The following is a 24296-nucleotide window of genomic DNA, read 5'->3' on the forward strand; positions in this document are numbered from 1 at the left end:
GTTTGAATCTCCACTCTGAGTACTACAGTTTGGTTTTAACTCATAAAGGATTATACATATGTATAAGTAGTTGTATATAACTTGCCACACACTGAGCAATGACTTTTTGATAAAATGACAAACTTCATTTTACGGGTGTACCTGAAAGTATGGTGTCCTCTATTTTCAGCGATTGTGTATGCTTTTCGTCCTTATTTAACATTAAATTTCACTTTTATTTATTATTCTAGTGGCTGACTTATTTATAAAAAGAATATAGTTGTTGTGGATGAGTTCTCTTGGTACCCCACCTACTGCTCTTGTGATCCCCAAAGAACAGTTCTGATGCATTCATTCTGATGGAAATATCAGGTTACTCTAAAATCAGTCAAACTGAGCGTACATAAAATATATAAAAGCATTATTTTTCTTAGTGGAATAGCTGGGATGTGGTGGGTTTTCCTTGAAAACATTTTTAAGATAATTTTAAAAAGCTTTGATTTACAAGTGGTAATATTACTTGATTGTATTGATGGCTTGCAGATTCGTTTTATTTTCTTGTAAAATTAAATGGAAATGATAGATGTCTTGGGGACGTTTTGTAGTTGGATATTATGATCGAGGAGTTTGTAATTCAAATTAAGTGCTATTGCTGCTTACTGAACATGAGAATGAAATATTACTGGGACTCACTGGGGAACTGGAACTCCTTGTGGTAACAGATATGACTTGAGGGATTCTGAGGATCATTACTTCTAAATTCTTGAATTATTATTATTATTTTTGTCTTCCCAATATTCTTTAATCAATATTCCTTATGGAATATAGATTGAATGTGCAAAAGAGAATTGTAATAACATATTCTGTAATGTTTTAGGAGTCTTTTCTTTTAGTTAAACAGAACACTTATAGCTCCGTATGTTATCCACAGGAATCTGTATATTTTGAACTTCTGGACATTGAAACACATTCAGTTCTGACCTATTCTTCTTTTCTTTTTGAAATGTGAATATTTTGAAGGAAATTATCAAAAGTGAAGGAAATAATCCTTTAGTTTAACAAATCATTATTCCCTATCCCTTCGTGAGATAACATTTTCATAGCTACATTCACCTTGAAGACACTGCTATAATTTTCCTTCGATATTCTTGAAGATATACTGACGGAGAGTGGAAGCCTCACTTATTTGTATATTTATGTAGAACGATGTTTCTGTAGAGGGAATATTTAGACTTCAGTTTCTTAGCAGCATAAAGGAGAAGAAAGTTAAGAATTACATAGGAAAGTTGGAAGGTAATCATTGTTCTGTACATCCTGTGCACTCTGGTTGGTAGCAGTGCTTTAAGGTCTTCCCAGATTGAAAGCTGGAATGAAAGCATAGAAATCTATTCCATTGCAGGAGCTGTCAGAAAAGTAGATCAGCTAAAACAGGCTACACTTTATCTTGCATATTGTCTTGGGAAAAGTTGAGATGAGTTTCCCTAGAGAAAAAGAAAGATTTGACTTCTGGCTAGATTTTAATTGCATTATGAAATTAAACAAGCTCCAAAGAGAATTGTTGTGGTTAGCCATTACCCAAGTAAATAACCTTCTTTTTGTATTTGCAGGCTTAGAGAGACTTTCTTAAAATAGTATTTCAAATGTCAATAGTGAGTATTCAAACTTACTTGGTTATGAAAAAAAACTTTCTTAGGATTTGAAAGAATATTGATGTAGCAAGTTTACAAATATTAAAGAAACTATATCAAATTGTAGAATGTATTAAAACATTTAGAACTAATATTTGTTTGCAAATTGTATTTTATAGTAACGCAGTTTTTGGTATTATTAAGGCATATGTAAAACTAAGAATCAGTAGTGATTTTTCTGCTGTTCTTCTGTTTCATGGTTGTTAAGAATGTTTGAGTTATAGTTGCTATGTTCTGTAATAATTTTTAGTAAAGTAATAATTTTTAGTAATCTCATTGGATGCTAAGTTGTTTTGTTGCTTGTCTTCTTAAGCATTGGGAAAGTTAGTCAAATCCATTCATTGCTTAATTGAATCAGTTTGATTCAAGAATAGACAATTCAAGTATAGATGTTCACAGTCACAACTCTTACAGAAGTAGTGCCACGGGAATAAGCCTTTGGTGGCAGCTGGACATTCAAGCTTACTATTAACCTTCACTTTCAGGCTTTGCCAGTAGCTGCAATGCCCAGCTTAATCTAACCTACCCTTTAACTAATGAAAAGCTATATAGAGGAATGCTGATTAAAATACAAGTTAAAAACAATTGGGACAGTGGGAAGCTGAAAAATAAGTTTGATTTAGGTCACTTAAATAGGAAAGATCAAAACTTTTCTAAAAAACAAAACAAAACAGAGAGGTTAATTCCCCTGGAATTTATGGAAGTGTTTTTCTTCCTTTTTCACTAAGTTTCCGTCTCTGTAGGGCATGGAGCAGATGTGCCATAGAAAATTCCATGCAGCATGAAATGGATTCATATTTTGAGAATGTCTGCTGTGCAAGGCATGTGTTCTCCGGAAAGTGGTGTGAAGAATTAGTAAATCATATTGCACTACACATTTATGTGTATCTGTGTACAAATTCAGTATTGTGCAGTTGATTTTGTGTGTATGTGGAGATGTAAAATGTCATTTAAAACAAACAAAAAAAGGCTTATGTAGTGGATGAATTGTGGACGTAGGAGGAACAGTGGAATTTGAGTCTTTGGTGGTGAACTACCGAAGATGTGATCTTTTACCCTTTCAACTTTCTATCCTGTCCTGTTTCTTTTAGCCTTAAAATTGCATGTATCTTCTACTTCTCATTTGCAAGCACTCTCTCTTTACCTTCAGTCTTCATTTCCCCTTAGTTTGCATGAGATCCTTTTGACTTCTGAGTTGTTTGTTGACAACTTTTTTTTTTTTTTTTTTTTTTACTTTTAAATCTCAGTTTATTCTTGCTCATTTGCTTCCCTTCCCCCTCCCCATTGTCTCTCTAGTTGTTTGCATTTGGACACTGTTTTGAACTGTCTAAGGCAGGTAGATAGAAGGATCAAAGGTACTGGTTGCATAGACTTCATTTTCGCTTCTGCTGTCTGTGTGTTCAACATAACTGCATGGCTGCAGCTCATTAATTTCTAAGTTAGAGCCATGGCAGCTTTATGTTTACATGCTGAGCATACACAGTATGTGTGACGTTATTATGTGTGTGCTCTGAGTGTCAGAGATTGGCCAGTATCAGATTATGCTAGAGCATGTGAGAGACTGGGAGAGTTTCATCTCTGGAATTCTAGTCTAGGCCGTGTGTGTAATTTCAGATGTGTAAAGTCTGTTTTGAGCTGGGATCTGTTGGCTACTACGTATAGAAAACCTTACTGAAATGTAAGCTGTGGAAATTTTAGGAAATTAGTCATTTTGTGCTTTCAGAATATTTAATAATGGAAGAGAAATAGCACAGACCACTATTACTATTACATTATTAAGTCACAATTACTGCAGCTTTAAAATAGAGAGCCCGCTTTTCAAAGGGATTGGAGTTGATGATCTCTAGAGGTCTCTTCCAGCCCGTACAATGCTGTGATTCTTTGTGATTTACGGACTATCAGTATGCTATTCCCTGTCCTTCCCACCAGTCTACTTGATATTTTTGCATTGTTTTATTGTTGGTTTTTAAACAAAACCCCAAATCTGCTAATTTTATTTTTAGATTGCCACAGTTCTGCATTTTCTTTGCTTTTGCCATTTTATGTTTTCTCCAATACAATGTAGGGTATAATGTATTACAGATTACCCTGTTGAGAATCTTTTTCCTAGTTAAGATACCATTATCTGTTCTACCCACTGTCCAGATTCTTGAACCACTACACGCAGATTGCATTCCTAAAACTCAATAGCAAGAGCTTGGGAGAATATTTGTTGATAGCGCTGGAGTGCTAAGGCTGAATTTCTTCAAGCTAGCTGCAAGCTGGGAGTTTGAGGACAACTCTGCATGTAAATTCCACTTAGCAGTTCGACAGGCGTGCTTCAGTACGGCCCTTTGTCTTGAAAGGCCAATTCTGTCTGTTCAGTGCTTTTGATACCTGAAAATTTTGTCAGGATATGTATTGTCATCATTGCTTTCCCGTCAACTATATGGCTGTATACAAAGAAATGCTCCTGGACAGAGCACCTCTGAAGAGGTTCATCTCTTAGCATACTGCAGCTTAAAACTAAAGATTTCTCTTCTGTGTTGATAACTGTTGATAGTTATTTGTTTTTCTCTAGTGAGAAAATACCTTTAGAAACAGATTTTACAAGCTAAGTTGCCACCCCTTTTTGTTATAAACTTGACCTTATTAAGAGGAAGGACATGTTTTGAAGAGACAGCTGATGCTTATCTCCTGGAATACCATCCTATTACATTTTTTTATTGGAGAGCTAATTGTCAAAAACATCTGATTTAGGAGTTTAAAAGTCTAAGTTACTTTTGAAATACAAGTTGAAGGTGTCAGAGTCTTATTAAAAATCTGAACATCTTATGTTCCGACCTTGCTTGACTTTTTTTTGTATGCTGAATGTCTATGCACGTAAAATACAATGCTGCTAGATTCCTTGCAAATATTTTTTAGTCAGCCTTTCTTATTTTCATTTTAGCCTGTTCTAATGAATAAAATGTTTAAAAACAACTGAAGTAGGGACATACTTTCTGTTATGAACGTCAGCATGTTACTCTTCTGTTGAGTCTATGGTCAGCCAAGCTGCAGTAACACAAGCATTGAGTGTAGGAATCGTACTGGGATGAGAAATCAGGAATGAAGTTATTGTGATTTCTCAGGAGATACTTAAGGTGTTTTAAAATATCTGTCACTGGGTTCTCAAGAGAGTTAAACAAGTCACATTATTAGAATAGGGAAGTGAGAAAAGGTAGATGAAGCCATCCTAACCTAATCTAAATCATTTCTGCTCCTAGTTTGTCTGAATCACTATTATGATGATACAGGTGTTGTTTCACTAAGGCAAAAAAAAAAAAAAAAACCTTAAAGGATGGGAAAGAGAATTCTTGAAGCTCTGTTGATTTCATTGTGATTAAGGCAGGTACACACTAAGCATTTTCTTTCTCCAGAAGAATTTATTACACTTCTAAATAATATGCAGGCTGCAAGTATGACACACAAGAATTTGTGTTGCTTAAATAAGCTGAATTGAAGTTACATTTTATATTACAGTGAGTAACACTGATCAGCCTAAAGCAGGTGTTTCCAACATGTGGTGCAAGGCAGTGCCATATGCAGCCCAGCCCAGCCTGCAGCCACGGTCTGTCCCACGCCATCGTGGTGGCAGCTCTTCCCAGCCAGTATTAAATCAGCATTGCATGGGCTGAAACCAGGATGTGGGGAGGGTACTGTGCAGTGCTACTGAATCATGTCTCCAAGTGCCCCATCTGCATGTCTTTTAAGTACCTCAAGGGACCAGTAGTGTGCACATGGCTGCGACAGCTCTGGTTTGAGAGACTGTCTATGGGATAGTTTAAATTTTATAATTATTTTTAATTTTATTTAAAAATAAGTGTTAGCCCTGCTAGAAGCACTTGAGGGTCAGCCTCTTGCGGGTCTGGAGAGTACCCTGGGTACTGCTGGCCCTTCTCAGGGTGTTGGGGACCCTTGAGATGAGCTCTTCTCTCCCTTGCTAGGTGCAGAGTGCCTGTGGCTGCAGTCCTGGGCACTGAATCCTGCTGTCTCCTGCTCTGGCTCCATATGTGGCTGCTCCCACTCTGCAGGGTTTGAGTGCAGCCAGGGAGCTCACCAGCACCCTGTGAAGGATCCCACCAGATGTCCCAGTGAGCTCCTCCATGACTGAAACTTCAGAGCTATTGGAGGTTGTTGTTGTAGGGATGAGAGTCCTCTGGAGGGGCAGATGCAGGGTGGTCCTCCTTCCTACTGAGAATGCTGTTATCTTCAAGGTCCTGCAGCCTCTGGGCCTCCCATCTGCATCATCTGACAACATTATAGATCAGGCAGTCAATGAGTGGTGTGGTGATGGGTGCTGTGCTGAGCTCTGTGCTTTAGAACTTGGCATCCCTGTCCAGCCCAGCTTACAGAGGCAGCACAGGAAGAGGACTTACATCCCATGGGTGGCAGAGAGCTTCTGGTGCAGGGCAGGCAGCACGGGATCGAGGGTGTTGTGCTGTTCTCTGTACACTGCAGTCTGCTCCTGTGGCAGGAGACCACCCAATCTAGCCCTTATCTCTGGCCCCACACCTCTCTGCTCAAATGTCAGTGACAGAAGGAATGGAACATGTGATGTAGTGCCACTGGGGTGGGTGAAGGTGCCATGGTGAAAGTTGATGGATGCTGGCACTGTGACAGGGAAGACAGCACATTCTAAGTGTTGTTCGTCTCCCCACACATGATGATCCAGCATGGCTTCAGAGCTGGCTCTGTGCACAAAGAGTTTCTGTCTAATGATGCTGTGCCAAAGTGTTTTGGTATTGTTTAGGATAAATCATAAGTTGCTGTTCAAATGAGTGTGGTACTGTGCATCAGAAATCAATGTGAAGCTGTTGCACCATAAAAAGAACTCTGTGCTTCTAGGATTTTCTCTTTTCCCCACTTCCTACTTACACACAGAATGGCTGTGGGTTTTAATTTTGGGAGCTTATACTACATTGAGTGCTTGTGCTGGCACTGCCCAAATACTTCATTTATTTAAAATTACTGAAATACTGTATTGCATTCTGCGGAAGTCTGTTGTGGGCTGACATCTAAAAAGCCTCTATTAGAATTAGACTTGGATCATTTATTTATTTATTGTTATAGCTACTGTTTTTTCACCTGTTCTTAATATTTGGCTTAAGTTTTGGTGACATGTCACATATCAGATTGCATCATAAGACAACTAAACTTCTGCAAAGCAGTTCTGGAGTTTTGAGCTCTAAGTGCATGTCAGCACGCTGCCAAAAAGCTTGATGCGAAAACAATTCTCAGCTAGATTTTTCCTATAATGTGCATTCTCCTCAGTGAGCTTGATGGCTTTCATCACAAAATGGAATGCCATAGCTCATTTTTCTTGCGGTGGCATTGTTGATGTTCAGGGGTGGTTTGACCATGTTGTTGGAATGATTTACGCTGTTCTACTTCCAAGTTCTTTGTTGTTTCTTTCTAATTTGAAATAGAATTTCATAAAAGTCACAAGAGTTGTCACACAATAGACTTCATATGCTTTGTATTTAGCACGCCTAAAATGATGTATTTCAAGTCTTAAATAGTAATTAATCAGAACTAAGAACAGAATACTTGAGAGTGTTAGTTCTAAATGCATTGCATCATTCTTCAGGCTGTTTGTGCCAGCATTTGCAGTTTGCTATAGACAGGCTATGTCAGGAGGTGCAGTAGAACACCATGCTGTGCTGCCCTCTGAGCAGGGAGTGGCTGCACAGCACCAGCTCGTGTGCCAGCACTGCCATTCTGTGGCACCCAGGGTAGAGACCCAGGTGGAGGAATTGCTCCCAGATCTTGTCTGTTTGAGACAGTTTGATTTGGGAGTAGATGAAGAGGAACATTCTTAGTATAGATGTACTGAATCAAACCTTTGTCTTTTGAAAAAGTAAGGCTAAGCATCAGTGCCGAGTGAGTTTCATGTCAGTGGGGCAGTGTGAAACTTGGTGTTGTATTCTATGGAAAAGAGATATTTTTACTTAATGAAGTAAGGACTGGTATACTAGATAGTTTTCCAGTGCTGTCAGTAAAAAGTAAGCAGAAAACCAGAATGAGTTGGATTGCTGTTGGGTTGTGTGGGTTAGTTTAGTTAAAAATAAATTGAAAAAAATCTTTGCTCTTAGTGGAGCCATGTACTATGTGATGGGATTGCATTTTTACAGCAGAATTTTTCATATTCGGTAAGCGTGATATTAGGTCACATGCTATTTTTAGCATGGAATTTTTCAAAATGACAAACCGATGTTTTCATTCCCTGCAATTTTAATTGAAAGTGCATTTGCTGTGCCTTCAGAAAAACAATTAAATAATAAGTAATGAAATATTGTGTGGGTACTTGCATGAAGTAAAACCCTGCATCTAGAATTTATTTTGCTGTACTGCTTTATGAAAGATGAGGGCTTCAGATGGCACAAAACCTTAGGCTGATCTTTTTATGATTTCTGAAATTAATTGCACTGTCTCTGCTGTAATCCTCTTCATTCTGCCAGAGGTCAGGTGCTTCTTGTGGTCTTTATCTGAGGATTACTGTGACAGGTCTGATACATGAATCTCCCAAACACCTTTGCATGCTACAAGTCCTATACTCAGGAAAAGTCTTAATTGCGGTAATAGGGAGGGGTGAACAAAAAAACTAAAATCCTTAAAGATTGACCAGTCACACAAAACTTTACCAACTATAATGGTCAAATTTAAAGAGTAGCTAAATTCGACCCTTCTCATCTTTCTTGATTAGTAATTTGGAAGAAACAATCTAGTTATGTATACAGTTGTGCTTGAGAACACATGCATGACTGTGAAATAGAAGGATTTTATTACTAAGTTGTTTTTAAAGGTTACAGGTAATTATCATTATTTATATATATCTATACATATATTATAAACATAAATGTGTTAGTGTATTTGAAACAAATAGCTCATTATGACGCTTGAAAGCAGGGAATATTAATGGAGTGCACTGAGAATATTGTGTTTCTGGTTTCTATCTGACTATTTCTACATGCACATGTACAGAGGAGGTAGGCATAAAAAGTGGAAAGGGAACATGAAAAATATTTTCAGTGAGGCTGCTTTGAAAAGGAAGATGAAATGAAACTGCAGGTTGGAGTTGGTGTATTTCTGGAGACATTTCTATAGAGTTGAAAAGAACCTGCCAAATAGAGGAGGTGTAGGCAGCTTGCAGGGTGTTCTGAGGAAAAACTGAATTGGAAGATTGAGGTTTTGATCTTCAACCAATTAATGGGAGGTGAAAGTAATTTTTCCTGCATTTCTTAAAAAATCTCTGGAAAGCAAGAGAGAAATAATGACGCCTTTTGCACAAGTGTTTTGCTGACCTGGGAGGGTGTGTTTTCAGTGGACTCATGGAACTTGTTGAAATCTGCACCACTAGATACTCAATTCCAGTACCCTGCGAAGTTTGCTGTAACTGTTGTAAAATGTATCAAGCTCAGTTTGAAACAAAGTGTCCAAGCGTTTTTAGAAAACAACCAACCAGTGTAGCAGTTGACACAAATGGAAGTGTCTGGGCAGTTAGGCCACTGAATAGAGAGGTGTAGGTTTCTCATTACTGTCTTTAGGAGGAAGTTGAGGCACATTAGGCAGGTATGGAAGTGAGAGTTGAAGTGCTTCTGACTGGGAACTGTTAGTAAATTTTGAACATAAGGCTCTACACCATTGGTTTTACATACTCTGTAGCTTTGAATGAATCCTTAAAAATATAGCTGATCAGCCTATGTAGTTAATCTGCACATGGAGGTTTGAAACACAAGGAGGCTGGTGATACTTAACAAATAAAGATGTTTTCCTAGCTTCAGGGAGAGAGTGTGAATTTGCATTTTTAAATCATGTTATGCTGCAATTGATTCTCTGTTATCCTGTCAAAGAGGAAGGTTTAAATACTGCATAGACATCATGCTAGTGTTCTTGCTACCTGCCATTGAAAGCATTTCATGCTTTGCTGTATTTTATGTAACCGCTTAACCTTGAGATGCATGTTGAGTTCCTGATACTCAAAAAGAGTTCTTATTAATATGTAACTTAATTAAGTAGCAATTATAGCTGCTTTTTTTCCAAAAACAGAAATTTTAAATTTGAACAAGAGAAATGCTGGGATTCAGATATACTTGCTCTGCTAATTAACACTAATAAGTTAACTTGATTAGACCTTCTAAAATAATGAGATCCTTTGAGACAAATAAGTGAAAAAGTTTACATTCGTAGATGGATATAAGGTAAAAGACATGAAATCTGTCTTTATAACCCTCAGTGTGTTTGGAAGACATGATGACGTTAAACCTGCGCTTATATTAACTCATCCATCCTTTCCCTTTATAAATTGATTTATTTATTTGGGCATGTGCTATGTTTTTGAGTGTGGTGGCTACCAGACTGTCATGGTTATGGATGCCTCCAAGGGGTGCTTTAGAAAATGTGATAGATGATGTACTGTATACAGTTTTCATTGAAAGTGTGGCAGGTGTTGTAGGCAAGATACAGAGCTGGCATTCATCTAATGCAACCATTCAATATTTTCACTGTCCCTTTCTGTCTCTTGTCTGAGTCTGTTCATCCTTTACATTCTTCTTATTGTTATTACACTTGAAGAATGACCCTGTGGCCAATCAGTAATAATGCTCATTAGAGTCCAAGGCTTATTACTTTTTGATTTGTACCCTTGTGCTAATCCATGCACCCTTGTGGCAGTGAAACATAGGTTCATGTGATCCAGAGAACCAGAGGACTAGAGTTTCATGTGTGCCAGAGATGTGTAGAAGCAAGTCTGTCTGTATTTGGAAGCTCTTCTGAGTATGAGGCAAAGAAAATACTGTTATTCTTGATGTTTAGATTGCTTTACAGTACACCTCAGGTTTCATCCCTTGAGGAATTGTGTCAGTAATTGAAAGAGCCATCTTCTCATTTCACTTATCTAAAGCAATTTCAGTCTTCATTCGTATAATTGTTGGCAGAGCCCACCAGCAAAAATCTGATTAGTGTTTTCCTAATGCTACTGGAAAACAGCATTTCTAGAATAATGTTCTGTACTGAGTTGATGATACAAGTCAAGATTGGTGTGAAAATAGATTAGGAAAATGCCTAAAGAAATTTATCACAATATTTTCTTTGTCACAGCAGCATAATGGATGTCATAATTCTCTTTGTTAACTGAAACATCAAATGAGAATTTTGGAAGTGATGTCCTCATAGCTGGGTAAGATCTTAGAAACTGTCTTTGTAGTGAAAAAAGCATGGAATCTTTTCTTTGTTCATTTTCAGGCCTTGAAGAATTTTCCTACAATAAAATTACTGAGAATGTAAAATCTACCAGTATTTTTCAAAAGGAAATTCAGTAGAAGTTGTGCTTTTTTGGATGGCAGGTGTGGCAGGGAGGAGGTTTTTTGCTCTTGTAGCAGTCATCATTGTTATCCATAGTTTGCACGGCATATTAAAGGTCAAGGAAATATTCAAATGAGAAAACATTGTGCAATACATACATACAAATAATGGTCAGTTTATAATTTCACTTATTATTTTCATTCACTGCACTTTAATTAAGCTTTGGGTTGCTATCTCAGTAGAACCTGCCTGCTTCAAAGGATCAATAAGCCATCTGGTGTTAATATGAGCTATTGTCGAGATATTGGATGCATGTATAGACAGACATTTATTCTTTTTTTTTTTTTTTTTTTTTTTTTTTTTTTTTTTTTTTTTTCCCAAGTCCAATATTTTTAAAAGAATTAGCTATTTTATCTTTCATTTTGAAAATCATTAGGCATATGGAGACTGGTTATGCAGAAGCAGTAGTGGTGGTGATATTCAATGGTAACAGTGCTCTGTGATTCATTCATAAGTCATTCTAGAGGATGGAGATCTTGCACTGTCTGTGGGGATCCTCATTTAAATGTTAGAGGGTTTTCCAAAACTGCAATTGTAACCAAAGCTTCTTAGGTACTCTCTTACATTATCTCAATGGATCTTATTTTGATTTCAAGCTTTTCAACTGTGAAATGGCATGAATTGAAGTAGATCTTCAGTCCTCTCTTTGTTTCAGATTTGTCTACAGATCTAATACATTTTAAAGCCTGAAGGACTGCTTGCAGACTGCTTTGTTTAAATATTTTTGTTCTGGTGGCTGTCCACATCAAACTCATTAAATATATCATGGGACATTTAAAATAATGCAACTGCATGTTCAGTGAATGCTTTAATAAAAATCAGATAAGAATTAAGATGTGTTACGAGTCATTGATATAGAATCTCTGTGTTTACCTAATCCCTGCCCACTGTTTTCCAATAGAGTTTGCATTTTATAGTGATGTTGAACGCAACATATCTGAATTGCTTAGAAGAATAATAAATGCAGAGAATATAGACATTATGTTCATCATTGGAAAATATATTTCTGAATAATACATCTGTCTACTTCCAGAGCTTGGTTTTCTCTTTATTTGGAAGGAATAAATATTTTGTGATAAATCCTTTTTCTACATATTAGCTACTGAGTGTACTGCAATTTTACAATCCTTGTTTATTCTGTAAATAAACTGTAGATGTGAAACAAGCAGATTTTGATGGGTATGAAGTATATTTCACAGGAAAAGAAAAATGAAACAACGAAGCCCACCCTGGAGCTTAAAATGAGATCAAAATTGCATGTTCTGAATGCATTCAGGTAGCTGTGTCAATATGTAGGTAATCTTACTGTCCTGTTCATGTGGGCCACCAAGGGATTTTCTCTGCTCCTGTTTCCATGGTAATTAGAATTAGATTAGTTTTAGGTTCACAGTGGGCAAATGAGATGAAGCTGTGGTGCAGTATTTGTTAGTCTGGAACATATTGAGTGTTTTTAGAAATTAGCTCAAAGCAACACTGAAATTGTTGCTATTTGGTTGCTATTGTTTTAGTTGTATTTATCATGCACAGTAAAGATCTGCTTCAGAGTAGGCTGTCTGGTGGTATTTGTGTTCCTTGTTTTCACTGTGCTGTGGTCTTTAAAGGAGAGTGGTGCTTGGATTCTAGTGATAATATGCGTGCTAAAAAGGGATAAGTGCACAACTATCTGTATTGACTGTTTTCAAGAATCTTTAGCCTGGGACTTTTTCTTTAAGCCTTATGCATGTGTGGCAGTATGGTGTGATTTTTATCAGTATCTGCTGTTTATGATGACTTTTTTTGAAAGGTCATTCCAAAATCATGCTGCTGTTCTGCAGTTTTCAGGAATGTATGCATGTATGTATATGCATATAGAAATGTATGAGTGATTATTTTCTTCTGATACCTGTTAATACATTTCCACCACCCTCATCCCAAGGAATTCTTTACCTTTGCTGCTTTCTAAGAAATTGAAGTTAAGAATAATATTTCTGGTAGATGATTTTTGGAGTAAGTATGTCTTAGCTAAGTCCCATGCTGTTCCAGATCTCTCTCATACAACTTGTATTTCATTTACCATCATTTTACTAGAATGGACCACAGTTGCTGCAGTGAGTGCTCCTGGTAGTAATGTGTCACTTCTGAAGTGTGACTTAACCCCCATAATTCCATAACTAATCCCTTCTGAAAAGATTGAAATGTGTCAACCATTGGAAAATTCTTTTTAGCATCTAGCTTAAATTTCCTCTAGTATGAATGAAAGTCAATTATTTCTTGTTCAACACTTAATATACTTGAAAAGTAGTCGACTGTTCTCTTTTGAACTATCTTGTATATTTTTGAAACTTATTGTATTCCATTTCAGTCTTCTGTGCAGTCAATGTGCTTTAACACCTTGTAGCCTGTTCTTTAAAAAGATGTAAACAAAATGGAAAGAGTTCCATTCCAAAATGTAAGGAATGTCTGCAGAGTGACAACAAAATGGTGTTTTAAAGTACGTATCTTTATTTTGCATAAGACATCCCTGTCAAAACTAAGTTTTAGCCCTAAAATTTTCCAGAGAAAATAAACAGAAAATAGGAAAGTTCTACTAAGTGTTTAAAAAAATGTTAGGAAATAATGATACAGAAACTTACAACAACTTAGAAAGTTTGTTCTTTGTGCTCCGCTTCCAGCACAGCACATTAAATACATTAAGAGTATATTAACATACCATTGGATTTGCTGTGAAATTTTGGTACTGATGTTCGATGTCCTTAATGTCTTACAAGGAAAAGAGAAAATGGAATCTGAGTCTCAGAAAGTGTGAAGTCCCAAAACTGTGAAGAGGAGTGACTTATGGTTCCTTAACTGCATCTGAATGTGTTATTAAGATCAATTAAAGGTGACTGACAGCTGTATACACTTTTTCTCATTTGTAAAAGTATTCCCTTCTTTGACACCTCTTACGTTACTATGCTGCGTACCAGCTTGACAAATCTGCTGCTATGAAATTTTAAAGTTAAGCCTTTCTTCAAAGTGTGACAAGTAATATTTTTGCAACCTAGTTTTTTAATCTAGATTGAGATGAAAATTGACGACTTTTGTGGTAATTGTGCCTGTTTCATATTCTTCCAAATACTGGCTTCTTCACAGCAGCACATTGAGAGATAAGAGACGAATGGGCATCAGTTGAAACAGAAGAGTTTCAGACTGCTTATGGGGAGAAAGAAATTCCCCCATGTGGATACTGATTGTATTGGCAGGTCCTGGAGTAGACATTCAGTCTGTATGCTTTCACATACTGGTTCACAAAAAGTGCATTTTTGAAAAGGTGTACTTATTCATCTGTAACATCTGTCTATGGCCATTGTTAGATTTATTGGGAATCACAGATAAATAATTAATTCAGATTTCTCTTACGTACTTCATTCAGTCTTGTCAAAGATTAGAATCACAGAGTTATAGAATTGTTTAGGTTGGAAAAAACAATTTAGATAATCAGGTCTCACCATTAGCCTAGCACTACAAAATAACAAACCATGTCCCTAAGTGCCACATCCACACATCTTTTAAATAGATGTAGACTTCCTCACCTCCCCAGGCAGCCTTCTCCAATGCCTTGCCAGCCTTTCCATGAAGAAATTCTTTCCAATATCCAATCTAAACCCTGGTGCAGCTTGAGGTCATTTCAGTGCTACCTGTCACCTGAGAAAAGAGACTAACATCCATCCTCACTGCAGCCTCCTTCTAGGTAGGTGTAGAAAGCGGTGAGCTCTACCTTCAACCTTCTCCAGACCAGACAACTCCATTTCCCTTGGCTGTTCCTCATATGTTTCATTTTCTAGCCCCATCCCCATCTTTGTTGCTGTTCTCTTATTGTGGTCCAGCAGCTCAGGATCTATACTGTAGTGAGGGGCCCTAAACTAAATACAGTTCCCAGGGTGTATTATATTGTGTAATATCACATTTATTTTTCATAGCTCCTTTAAAAATATAGTTCTGGCTCTTTATTTTACAAGATTGATTAAATCTGTTCATTAAATCATGGATACTTATATTTTTAAATATAATTAGATTGCCCCCAGTGTTTTCTTTATGTTCAGTGCAATGCTGAATAATTTTGGCTTATTGTTTTAAAAATACTATTTCATTTGTTTGTAGGTAAAACTTTTTTTAATGAGCATTTTGAATGAAGAAAACCACACCACATTCTTTGTTATTTCAGTATTCTCCTCAGTTGTTGTACTTTGTCTGTCCCATAATTAGTTCCTTTGAAACTCCATTAAGCTCTGCTTCTGCAGTTATGCCTTAATTTACTTTGGTTGCTACCTTGCCTATTCTAAGTCACCTGGAAGCACTTATATTTTTTTTATGGTATGAAGCTAGCTGTTATTCTGCAAAATAAAGTGATTGATGTAGTTTCGTCAATTATACCTAACTTGTTAGACGAGAGTTTCCATTTTAATTTCAGTTGCTACTAGAGCTAATTGACGCAGTTGGGATTGGCTTCCTCTTTACCACCCTTGCAGGAATGCTCAGTGCTTTTAGTAGCATAGTTAATGTCTCTAAACTAAACATTGTGATATTTCTCTCTCTTTTTTCTCTCTCTAAAAATAGTTTACTTCAACATATTTGAACTGGTGTACATTTGAATTGACACGTTATATGCATTTTGTCCTGTGCTTTGGGAGGAAATGCAGAAGCTGTTGTTTCTGCTTATTCCGGCAATTTAGGAGCTAAAGATAGCAAATAATGGAAATTGAGGTTAAGTCTGGTATCTGAGAAGAAGGCTGAGGAGGAGTTTCCTTCAGTTTTTATGAACAATATGTATGCTTATTTTACTGGTAACCGAATCTGTTGCCAGCAGAATTTGTTCAGAGTTTACGAGCTGAGGAACTCTTAAAGTTGCAGAACAGGAGCAGATGACTTGGCATATGGTGTATTATCCTCAGCAAGAAACTAGAAATAAGGATAGGTAACAGAGCTTTGAGTTTTCTGTAGCTAATATGCTGTATGTTGGAAAAGCATTGCAAGGTCTCAAGTTGTACTTAGAAAAAAGAGAATTTGTTTTACTAAACAAAGAAATGCTGAAACATCAGTAATTTTACTGTTCCATAAATTAACCTTGATAGTGTTTCACTGTGGTTTAAATTGAATTAATGTTTATATAAATATAATTTTTTGTAGTCCAAAGAAAATGTTTAAAAGGAGGGTACAAAAAAAATTATGTGCAAATAATCATGGTGGAGGTGAAGACTTATAAAACCAATGGTGTAAGGTGTATCGTGAGACGACATCATCTGATCTGTCCCATATTCAAAGTCACAGTCTGAAAATGATGGAAAACAAACTGTTATGGGCTTCCTTTTCCTTTTTCCTTTTTCCTTTTTCCTTTTTCCTTTTTCCTTTTTCCTTTTTCCTTTTTCCTTTTTCCTTTTTCCTTTTTCCTTTTTCCTTTTTCCTTTTTCCTTTTTCCTTTTTCCTTTTTCCTTTTTCCTTTTTCCTTTTCCTCTTTTCTTTTTTTTTTTTTTTTTTAACTGTTGGTTTAAATCTGTCTTTGAATTTCCATGTACTAGAAAGTAATTTTACCTTCTGTGTTTGTCCTGCCTCTGTATGTACATATTAAAATAAATGCATTTGCTCTGTGCGTGAGCACAACTTGCATTAATGACAATGGGATTTTTATATGTGTGTTGAAAGGCGTTCGTACCTAATGCATGGGCATTTCTAATACTGCAGAAGTCAGGTCTGACATATTCTGTGTATTTTTTGCTCTGTAAATCAACACCATTGTAATAGCGAGCAGGTACACACAGCTGTAGGAATTTGCAAAACTTGGAAAATGTATGTTTTAGAACAAAATTTTAGTAGTTTGATTAAATAATTGATATGATTGGGCATTTTCACTGTAGCTCATCAGATAGAAGTTAGGTGCAAGACATTAGATAATGCTACGTGTGGGTTCTGAAATCAAACCCATTGTCAAAGTTTAAGACCAATTTACTTTTTGGTTGACAGGGAGGAGGTTACATGGCAAATGAAAGAGGATTTGATAGTTTTGTGTAGCTAGTGTACTAAATTACTTTGACTTGTAACCCAACTTGGTGACTGAGAAATACTGATTTATTGAGTATTTTACATATCAACACAGACTCTATATTGGAAGGCAGTTTTTTGTTTTTCCTAAAGGATTTTCTGTAATAACCTCGCAGTTTAGCTGTTCCATTTATTTATTTAAGAGCATGCAGCTGTCTAGCCTCAAGTAAAGCTAGATAACCCTGTCATTTTACCTTCTTGAGTGCAGCTTCACATTACATGATTATCAGCCAGAGACAGTTGCCATACAGCAGTCATAGGCAAATGCATCTATGTGAGCAAATTAAATTAACTTGAGAAATGGAACTCTGCTTTTCTCTGCCTCGGTCAGCATCCAGAATTATGATGCATAATACAATGCTATAAGATATGCTGTAGAATACAAACCACATGTTTCTGTGTGGAGGCCATTTGCATAGTCATTAGATATCCATACCCTGGTTTTGGCTCACTTTTTGCTATGCTTTCTTCTTCTTCTCACCAGTTCCATTTGTACTTGGATTCAGAACTAACATTGTAGTCTTACAATGAAACCTTATCTGAAATTTTTCCATAGATGCTAAATATCAGAAGATGCATCTTTCAGCACGTCTTCCTGAATAATTTTTTCAACTGCAGTAGCTGTGGATTTCACCAGGTTGTATGTAATATGTTGCAATATGAATGCCCTCAGACCAGACGTAGTGAGAGCTTAAACTGGACCTTTTCTGCAGAACAACAGATTCTCCTTCCATATTCAAACCAAGCATCAGCAGACAGTTTTATTTCAAGTCTGGTTTACCAGCAAAACTATACAATGTTGCTTTTCTAGATGATAAATACGGATACTTTTTTAATTATTATGCCCTACTGTTATTGTACATGAAGGATTGCTAGTAGAGCATGATACAGTGAGAATGGTGACTTTCTGACATTTGAATTTCAGCCAGCTTCAAATACCATGTCATGGGAAACAGTATTTGTTAGCTCCTGGTCTTTCACCCCTTTGAATATCAAAGGTCTATAGAGAGCAGTAATGATACTACAGATTACTATAAGCAATTGCAAGAAGATTTCGTAATTATTGTATCAGCTAAGTGTAAGTGTTACTGTTAGTCAGACAGGGTAAATGACACTGCAGTGTCATGAAATAAGCACATTCCCTGGATTTTATTTACACTGAGGTTTATTATTTTTTTAATTCAGTGTCCTAATGGAAAGATTTCCTAATGTCTTTTTCCCCTCACCCCTGTTGTATTTTACTCTTTCTGTGTTTACTGTAGCTGTGATGAAATACTAACAAAATTAATGATTTCTACATCTTGACTCCCCTTCTTGTGTGTTTCTCTAAGCTGACCTTTGTGGATGCTGAGAGACCTCGTGAAAATTTACCCTAAACATTTTTTCTCTGTTATTGTTGATAAAATCCGGGAGTTGTTTGAAGACCTATTGTATTCTATCAGAACTAATTGGATTTGGCAGTTAGATTGAAAAACAGATTAACAGCACTTCTGTTTAATTCTTACTCAGAATAAAATGAAAACATTATCTTTTTAGCAGATAGTTTCCAACACTCTAGAAACATGTCATGACTGAAATTCACCTCAGTACATACTATTATAATTATTTTTAATAATGTAATTGTAAAACCCATGTCTCTGGTGACTCTGCTCTCTCTGTTGCAGGTGCTGCTGTCAGGATTGATTGGTGTTGTTTCATGGAAGAGACCCCTTTCACTTGTGGTGAGTGCTGGCAGCACTGCCATCAGTTGTGTTATACAGACTTTGTATAGGTAGTCCAAAGGATTCTGCATAAGTAACTCCTAGAGGTTTTGACTTTATTTTGACTGTGCCTGTCAAGATTAGGTTTTGGTACCTTGCTACTATGAAATGTTACAAATTGACTGTAGTAAGGCCTTTGATGGCCTACTGTGGATCTTGTGGCACCCCATTGTACTTTTGGTTGATTGTGAGTTCCAGACAGGTAAACTGGATAGAACACCTATATGCTATTGCAGTTTGTGTATTTGCTAGTATAGTGTAACATTATATATGCCTCCAAACTACTATAAATGAAAAAAAGGTCTTAAAATCATTGTGTTTGTGGAAATGTTTTTCCACTTATTGAATAATAGTTATTAATAATGATCTTTATTTCATTCTGTAAAAAGAGAGAATAGTTTCAGTTATTCTTATGTACCACATTGAGTTTGAATGAAGATGCATCTAAAATGTATGGAATGATACTAATTTTGCTTGTATGATGTAGGAAATAATTGAGTAATACCTCACTATTGTTAGATTTGAAAAATATTTGGTAGTCTTTTCTAAAGCAGACAGCAATCTGAGCATAATAATTATTATCTATTTATATTATTGTTTCTATTTCTCCTCGAGTGCAGTTTCTCACTAAGTGGGAAAAGGAATGATGTGTGTGCAGTATGTTCCTTAAGGGGAGACAAAGATTAATTTGGGAAAATTATTTTATTTGCTAAGAATGAATAAAACAAGATTTTTGGCCTACGTGATTTTAGAATGCAATACAGTATTAAAAATCCCAAATAGTGATAGCTAGGTATGTATTGAATGCGGTGGTATGTTATGTATTTCTAGTATGTATGTGTTATAGAAATTGGGACAGTTGCAAGAAATAAAATTTGGTAAAGTTTTGGTTATTTTTTGACAAGAACAGTGCACATTCTGATACAAATTAACTAATATTGTTATTAACAGACCTATAATTGATGGCCACTTGAAGTAATTCATGTGCTTGTAAAGTCTTACAGTGAAACATCAATTAAAATGAACTGAATAATTTGATGTAGTTAAATGTTAACCCGTATGTTAATGAATTCATTAACAGACCTTTATAGTTTCATTTGCTGCTCACTGTTACATTTCGAAATATAAAATGTAAATATAAAATATTCTTTCAATTGGAATACATTGAAATTGTATTTCCTTATTGTATGTGGACATAAGATTAGTCTATGGACAACTCTCTATCCCAATACTAAGGTTAATGATTCTTAAAGTATACTTTAATGTTTTTTACCACATTATTTTTTTTGTGCGTTTACACATTTTCTTTGTAAATATCACATGAACAGACATTTCTGTATATAAGCATTATTGTAGTAGGATAATCGTTACATTACTCTGATAACCTGACTGGATGTAGTATGTGATTGAAGTCTTCCTTTTAACAATTAATGTCCATAATTTGTGCAGAAATAAACTTAGAAGAACTTGTGGTATGCATTTATACATTGAAAATCTCTCAGTATGATTAGGGTGTAAATTAGGATTACAAAATAGATTTTCATTCCACACCAAGAAAAATTACAGGACTTCTATTTTTCACTTCTTGTATTTTCTGCTTTGAACACTGGTTCGTTATTACTTGCCTTCCTTTGAATTCAGTACAGTTAGAGACTGCATTTATGGGAAAATAAGAACCTTGTAATATTTCAGCAAATGTTTTTCAGTTCCCAGCTCCCTCAGTTCCCTTCTCACTCAGACAAGTATGGAGACTTACAGTTTTAACTGAATTCTAAAACCTATTGCCTATACATTATGCTGCTTTTTATTACATCTTTCTAGATAAATATTTCTTGAAATGGGTTGTTGCTGACCATAAACTTCATTCTTTTCCATATTATTCTCCTTTTTCAAATATATTTGTTATAATATCATGATACGTTTTCCCATCAATCTATCTTAATATGTAGTATATCTTATTATGTGTGTGTATGTATATATATATATGTAAATGTTTTTTAATATTCCTGAGTATAATAGTGCTATAATATATAATTGGAAAAATCTGACAGAGATTGATATAATAGACATTAAAGTACTTGTATTATTGTTTTGTTTTACTCATACTTAGTCTTGGAGAGACTCTGGTATTCATTGTGTGTAAAAAAATACATATATCTAGTACTGCTCTTATGCTGCTGTTACAACTGTCTCTCTTTTAGACAGGGATAGAATTTGGATTGATAATTTAAATATAAGATTTAATGAATCATAAACATTTTGATAAATATGTATTTTTAAAGAAAGGTAACGATCATGGCTGAAAGACATGAGTTGTTGCTTAGTAGATAAGTTGCAAACTGGGCGATGGTTTGTATTAATAGGTATTAATGAAGCATGCCTCCATTTTCAAAAATTTATTAATGTATTTTAAAAATAAAAGTGAAATTAGAATTGCTTAGTCTGTCAGTGGTGGTCTGCATGTATCTTTACATGTAACTTAATTCTGACTCACCTAGAACGATATGGCAGAGAATTCTATTTAATCAGTTATCTGTATAGCAAAAAAATAAAATAAAATAGGATATTACAAATTACTGTCTTTTCTTTGTCTGAAAAACAATTTCAGCTGTATGATATATTCTGTGAGATTCATGTAGTTCACTTAGAAATGAAAATTAATTTATGCTTCATATTCTGATGCTAGCAGAGCTTCAATTAATGTATTAGCACACAGCAATACTAAATTGAAATCAACGTTTTTAAAATGGTGAGATGATGATGTTAATAAGAGTCCAGCAGGTAAATATGGCCTTTGACAAAATGTGCATGTGTAATGTAGCAGCTTTTCATATGTTCTTCCACATTTATTCCTATAAAAATTTGACAGTATATCCAGATCAGCAAGTTAACCTCTTTGAGAAGCAACATGCCTTAAAAATGGTGTAAGTTTTAACATAACCTGTGAATATTGTTCTCTTTTGGTGGACTAGTAGGATTTTGTCTGAGCCTACTGTTACTCTATAACAGTTGTTGATGCTGTGTTCCCCTATACAAAAAGCCCACAGTGAGTGTCAATTACTATTAAAAGAGGAGAAAGTTGCAACTGATAGCAAATAAACTGTTTCAGTTAACTCTGTTGAATTTGTGAGTCTGATTAGGAGCTATTTCAATTGCTACGCTTCTGTTAGAAGAGTACTTGACATAGATTCAGATTTTATAAACTTTTTGGAGATTGTTTTCTGCTGGAGTTTAATGGCTGCCAAGTGCTTGCATTACAACAATGGGAATCGCCTCTTGCTTTTAAAATAATTCAGTTTCTTTGCACCATATTTCTTAGTCTTGAAATCTCTTGAAAAATTTGGCCATCAAAAATTCTTCAAATGTCTACCAGTATTTCTCACTGTTTTGTTTCTTAATTGCTGGGTGCACAATTTGTATGTTGGCTCTGATGAGTGGTGGTAGTGGTTTAGATTTTGTCCTCCAGTACAACATTTTTATTCCCAGACCTGATTTCAGTAGACTGCTGCATGAACAAAGTTCACGTGCAGAACAGTTGAAGAAATAACACTGAAGCTAGTGTCTTGCGCTGCAACTAAGAAAAGTGAATGTGAATGTTTTACTTATTATTTTTTTAATAGTGTTTTGTTTATTTATTTTATTAGCTGGTATCATGTGTATAGACAGAGGCATCAGAGAAACATTTAGATTGGAGTTTGGTGGAGAATGAACAATGAACAAAAGATGGTTATGGGAAAAAATTGTTATTTATAAAAAGAAATGAACTTTGTATAAATGAACTATTTATAAAAAAAAATGAGTCCATACTGGGGAGAATTCCTATTTATAAATAATAGCTGAATTAAAAAGAAAAACAAAAACAAACTAATCTGCCGTCTTGTAAATTTATTGCTTCTTAAATTCATTCAGTAAGCCAATCTGAATTACATTCCATATATGCTGAGCTCTGCTTATGTACCAGGACTCCAAGAGAAGTCATTCAGTTTTTCAGAGTTCACCGTTGATTCTTCTTTTGTTGTTTAGTTACTGTATTTTTTCCTTTAACATTACTGAAGTATTTTTTAGAAATTAAATACTTCTCTTACAGGTCAAGTTTTCACCACTACCTTTTGCTTCTCTTTCCATAGCATTGGATGTTGTTTTACTTGGAATTAATATTTGGAAATCTAGATTAATTCTGAGATTTGCTTATGAGCATTCCTATGTTTTGGCATTTTATTTTGTTATTGACATTTTAATGTTAAATTTCAAAGTTAGTTGCAGAGTTAGCTTTCAAGGCTTGCTTTAGTCTGGCTAAACATATATATGAATTGCTGGAGTAGTAAATCTTTCTCTGACCTGGTTGACTGCTGTATTTCAGTAAATTACCTATAAAAATATAGAAATGAATACTTCAGTGTTCAAAGTAATATAAAATAATAAAGATTCTGTTCTTGCTGGTCTTCTATGTAACTCAGAGGAAGCTGTGGTGAAAAGTGGAAGTAAATAACAATTTACATAGAATTGCTATTTATTTTCAGGTGCTTCGAAATGGAAACAAGAGGACTGTAATCCTGAAAGAGGCTTAATTTTCTGTACTTCTAGGGGAAAAAAAAACAATTGGCCTTTATCTATCTGCTGGTTTGCTCAGAGGCAGAAGCAGAAACAATTGCATAGAAAATCACGATCAGCATCTTTTCCTTTTTTGTTTGTGTTTTTATTGTTTGTTTATATTCCCCCTAAGACTGTAAATTCTTTCTTCTCTAGTAGAAATATGAAAACAATTGATAAAAAACCTTGTCTCCACTGCCATTTTATTGGAATGTGACAGAAAAAGAATGACTAAAACAGAAATGACCCAGTAAAACAGTGGGCTGGGAGAAAGAGACACAAAACTTGAGATGAAAACAGAGGCAGTGAATTCAAGATGTCTTTATAAACTGGAGGAGAACAGGTGTCACTGAGTGAAGCATCTATTTTAATGAAGATCTGTTGTCCCTTTTCACTGCTGAGCATTTCATATGACTTCTGCTTGCCTGGATCTGTTTGTCCTACCCTTTCTTCAGAGGCTTCCTGTTCATGGGCCCAGGTGCCTCCAGCATCACCCTACTTGGAATCTGGACTGCTCTTTGGGACATTGGTAGAATTTTAAAACCCCCTAAGATAGCTTTTCCTGAAGAGCAGACAAAGCCTGTTGGGACTAACGCTTAACTCTTCTAAACAAGCACATCTCTGTTACCCTTAAGCAGCAGTCCCTTCTGCCATGTCAGCAGTTAATGCTAGCACAATACCTTGGCAATAGGGAACTGTCACAATTCCAGAGTCATTGCTGCTGCTTAAATGAAGGGTATGGTGTGGGTGTTACATTTGCCTCTCTTTGGTCCATCAGTAATTCCCCTGTTCTCACACACTTTCTAAATATATCTGCTAATGGTTCTTCCATCTCATTTGCTCT

General features: G+C 35.6%; 1 protein-coding gene across 4 annotated transcripts in view; it reads left to right on the forward strand.

Annotated features, from left to right (window-relative positions):
* Positions 1-24296, forward strand: part of ENTREP2 (endosomal transmembrane epsin interactor 2) — a 98178-nt gene that overhangs the window by 23095 nt on the left and 50787 nt on the right. For all 4 annotated transcript variants that reach the window (XM_072345917.1, XM_072345921.1, XM_072345918.1 and 1 more), the window contains exon 2: positions 18767-18823. In XM_072345917.1, coding sequence (XP_072202018.1) covers positions 18767-18823 — 57 coding nt within the window. The remainder of the gene's footprint in view (positions 1-18766; positions 18824-24296) is intronic.

The sequence above is a fragment of the Excalfactoria chinensis genome, chromosome 10 (assembly GCF_039878825.1).
Source record: "Excalfactoria chinensis isolate bCotChi1 chromosome 10, bCotChi1.hap2, whole genome shotgun sequence".
Classification (NCBI taxonomy): domain Eukaryota; kingdom Metazoa; phylum Chordata; class Aves; order Galliformes; family Phasianidae; genus Excalfactoria; species Excalfactoria chinensis.